The sequence below is a fragment of the Microtus ochrogaster genome, chromosome 2 (assembly GCF_000317375.1).
Source record: "Microtus ochrogaster isolate Prairie Vole_2 chromosome 2, MicOch1.0, whole genome shotgun sequence".
NCBI classification, from domain to species: Eukaryota; Metazoa; Chordata; class Mammalia; order Rodentia; family Cricetidae; genus Microtus; species Microtus ochrogaster.
This window is the reverse complement of record NC_022010.1, coordinates 14,999,983-15,003,738: the sequence shown is the minus strand read 5'-3', so window position 1 is coordinate 15,003,738 and position 3,756 is coordinate 14,999,983. Positions and strand designations below refer to the sequence as shown.

At 48.5% G+C, this 3,756-nt stretch overlaps 1 protein-coding gene across 1 annotated transcript in view; it reads left to right on the top strand.

The window, feature by feature from the left end:
* P2rx7 (purinergic receptor P2X 7) overlaps positions 1 to 3,756 on the top strand; it is a 39,521-nt gene that overhangs the window by 15,656 nt on the left and 20,109 nt on the right. Inside the window, exon 5 of the mRNA XM_005344512.2 lies at positions 1,056 to 1,152. Coding sequence (XP_005344569.1) covers positions 1,056 to 1,152 — 97 coding nt within the window. The remainder of the gene's footprint in view (positions 1 to 1,055; positions 1,153 to 3,756) is intronic.

The following is a 3,756-nucleotide window of genomic DNA, read 5'->3' as shown; positions in this document are numbered from 1 at the left end:
TTGTAGACCAGACTGGCCTCGAACTCACAGAGATTCGCCTGCCTCTGCCTCCCGAGTGCTGGGATTACAGGTGTGCGCCACCACCGCCCGGCTTTAACTTTCTCTTTTACTTGTCCTTCTTTTCTTCCCTCCTTTTTGCTTTTTTTTTCTTTTCTTTCTTGATACTGGAGAGCAAACCCAGGCCTCTTGCAGGGTGGGTAAGCACTCTACCATTGAGCTACAGCCCCAACCTTGCAAAGAGACATTGCCTCGAGTTTTAATTTTAAAAGACATAAGACTCGGGTCTGGTAGGGCAGGTCTTTAATCCCAGCACTCATGGGGCAGAGGTGGATCTCTATGAGTTCCAGGCCAGACTTGTCTACAGAGCAAGTTCCAGGTCAGCCAGAGCTTAAAAAGAGAGACCCTGTCTCAAAACAAGGAAGAGTCACCAGTGGTCACAGTGTCCACACTCACACTCGGGAAAGCAGCTGAGGGCTGGTCACAGTGTCCACACTCACACTCGGGAAAGCAGCTGAGTGCTGGTCACAGTGTCCACACTCACACTCGGGAAAGCAGCTGAGTGTTGGTTCTACTGTATAACATGTATATGTGAGTTGCCACGGAGATCATTGTAAGGTGGCTTGCCCTTGATCAGGTCTCTTTCTGACACTTCATAAAGATGTTCCCAAGCTCATCAAGTGGCTGTACACATCCTCAGGTGAGCCATGTTCCCCTGGAGGCACCCAGACGCCACATGAAAAGCCATACTTTAGTTCATGTCGAGTATACATTGAATGCAGAACTCTCTTCTCAGGCATCTCTCCCTCAAAACAAAACAAAAGGGCAGGCAGACTCCGGCCCCCTGTGCTGTCTTTGGGCCTCTCTAAGAACGTATTATCAAGTGTTCTGTTTGACGTAGAGGGCATGTGTGATTAGGGTGGGGTTCACAGAAGAGGGAGCTGCTTGGGCTTCAGAGTGTAGTGTCTCTGCGTGGACTTAGTACACGGTACCCCCTAGAGATATTTCTCTTCCGGGTCATTCACATCTGTGGTTCTTCAACCCCTTAAAACTTGTAGGAATCCATACTGGCAAGTGTGTACAGTACGATAAGAACCGGAAGACCTGTGAGATCTTTGCCTGGTGTCCCGCTGAGGAGGGGAAAGAGGCCCCCCGGTGAGTTCCATGGTGGGGGTCACAAACAGTGGCCTTGGCAGTGTCAGGCGTGGCCTTTCCAGGGCTGCTGGGCTTCTCCGAAGTCCCGGCTTGGAGACCTCTCTGCCATCTCTGGGGAGGCTATGCCAGCCTTGATATGTTATAGTCGGCCTGAGCCAGCTGGTATGACCTGGAACACACTTAGGTCGCCCTGCCATCACGGCTGCTCTAGAAACCCTCCCCAAGAGCCACGGCAGGGTTTGCTCTGATCCATCTGTGCTCATAGGAAATGACAAAGAATATGAAGAAGCTGAGCTGGGGAGGTGGCTCAGGCGTAAAGTGTCTGTCCCACAAGCCTGAGGACCAACACAAATAGCAGGTGTAGCAACAGACACAGTAGTCCCAGCTGAGGAGGCAGAGTCGGGGTGCGGTCCAGCTAGTCTAGCCAAAATGGTGAGCTCTGGGCTCAGCGAGAGACTCTGCTTCAAAGCATAAGGTGGAGAGTGCTACCAACTGCTACCCTCCACACATGAGCAGTCTGAGGGCTGAGCACCTTTATACCCATGCATATAACAGAGCGGGGGAAGGGGAGAGAGACAGAGAGACAGCCTGCTCCTAGAAGTACAGTGGTTCTAGACCATCTCTGTCCAATAGAACTTTCTTCAGTGATGGGATGTTTGGTACCCATGGTGTCCAACATGGCAGCTGCCAGCTACCTGTGGTGACTAAACACATGAAATAAGGAATGGAATTTTGATTGAAAATGCATTTGCTGGGTGGAGGTGGCAGCACGTGCCTTTAATCCTAGCATTCAAGAGGCAAAGGCAGGTGGGTTTCTATGAGTTTGAGAGTTCGAGGCCAGCCTGGTCTACAGAGTGAGTTTGAGGACAGCCAGGGCTACACAAAGAAACCCTGTGTTGAAAACCCAAAAATGAATAAATAACTGTATGTTTCTATTTTATACTTATTTGCATTTATATTTGTTTGCCCATATATGTGGGTGCTTGTGAGCTGTCACGTGCATCAGGACCTCAGAGGACAGCTTGCAGAAACTGGTTCTTTTTTTCCACCATGTGGGTCCCATCAGGCTTAGCGGCAAGCACCTTTATGCCCTGAGCCACCTCACTGGCCCTAATTTTAATCTCAATATCCATTTCCCTTTAAGACTTCCTAGACCAAGCAGCCTCAGGAGCACTCTGTATGTGGGACAGAGAGAAGGCTGGCCAAGCCGACTCAGGCCAAGGTCCATCCTGCCTTCCAGTGCCAGGGTGCAGGCAGGAGGCAGTACCGCCCTTCGGCCTTCGGTTGTCAGAACAGTTTCACTTCTAGGTCGGGAAGTTTTTGTGTGCAGAAGGTACTATGCTGTGGGTGAGACCCTGGACTCCATCACAGCACTGCTTGGATTCACACAGGAGTTTGTGATTGTCACTTTCAGCTCTGCCACCAACTCATTCCTCAGATGAACACCGTGTGTCTCCACATGCCGGTCCCGAGCTTTATTTTTCATTCTTTCTGCTGTTTTTATTGCCATTGTCTTTGAGACAGGGTTTTACTTTGTAGCTTTGGCTAGCCTCGAACTCTCCAAGTAGACCAGGCTAGCCTCAAGCTCACAGAGATCCACCTGCCTCTGCTTCCTGCATGCTGGGATTCAAGGTGTACTCCACAATACCTGCGGTCACTTTTATTCTTCTTACTTTTTGAGGCAAGGTCTCACTGTGGAGTTGAAGCTGGCTGTATCTTGTAATCCTCCTGCCTCAGCCTCCTGAGTTCTAGGATTACAGGCATAAAGCACATTTTGACACGATTGGACAAACCGTCTCCTCTCGTGGTATCTGAACCAGGTGAGATGGTTCATCCAACACAGCCACCAAGAACTTGGCACTCTTCAGTGACTTCCCTTGTGTGTCACTTCATATGACATAAAATCTAAAACATCAGGTGGCCAGACAGGGAGTGGCTCCTCAGCCTCTTGCTCTGTGCCAGAAGAGACGAGCCATGCAGAGAAAGCTGTAATTCAAAATAAAAAGGTACAAATGTCAAGTGAGAGGGTCCTGCAGCCTCTGACTCATAGGCTTCATTTACTTATTCTTTATATACGCACATATAGTTTTAAAACTTACTCTGACACTTTCATACATACTGTATATATAATGTATTTTGATTATATCTTACTCAGATTCCCCCCCCACACTCTCCCTGGGTCCCTTCCTCAAATACTTTTCTTCTTCAACCTTCATGGTCCCCCAAACCCTTTTTTAAAATTAAGTATGGTATTTTTAAAAAATACCACGGATGGCTTTTCTCCCCCAGTGGCCTGACTAGCATTTTCTAGCACTAGAGGGCAAGGAAGAAAACCCCTGTTCCAGCTTGATTCCCTTATGTCCTTCAAGTGTGTTATGACTTCAGAAATACAGTCTTATCAACTCTGTGTGATAGGAACCAAGAGCAATGGTAATAGCTTAATTTGAGGATTCCCGCCTCCACCCCCAGCACTTTCCCATAGGGAAGTATCCCACATCTGGTACTGAGATTTTCATTTAAATTTTTTTTTTTTTGATTTTTCGAGACAGGGTTTCTCTGTGGTTTTGGAGCCTGTCCTGGAACTAGCTCTTGTAGACCAGGCTG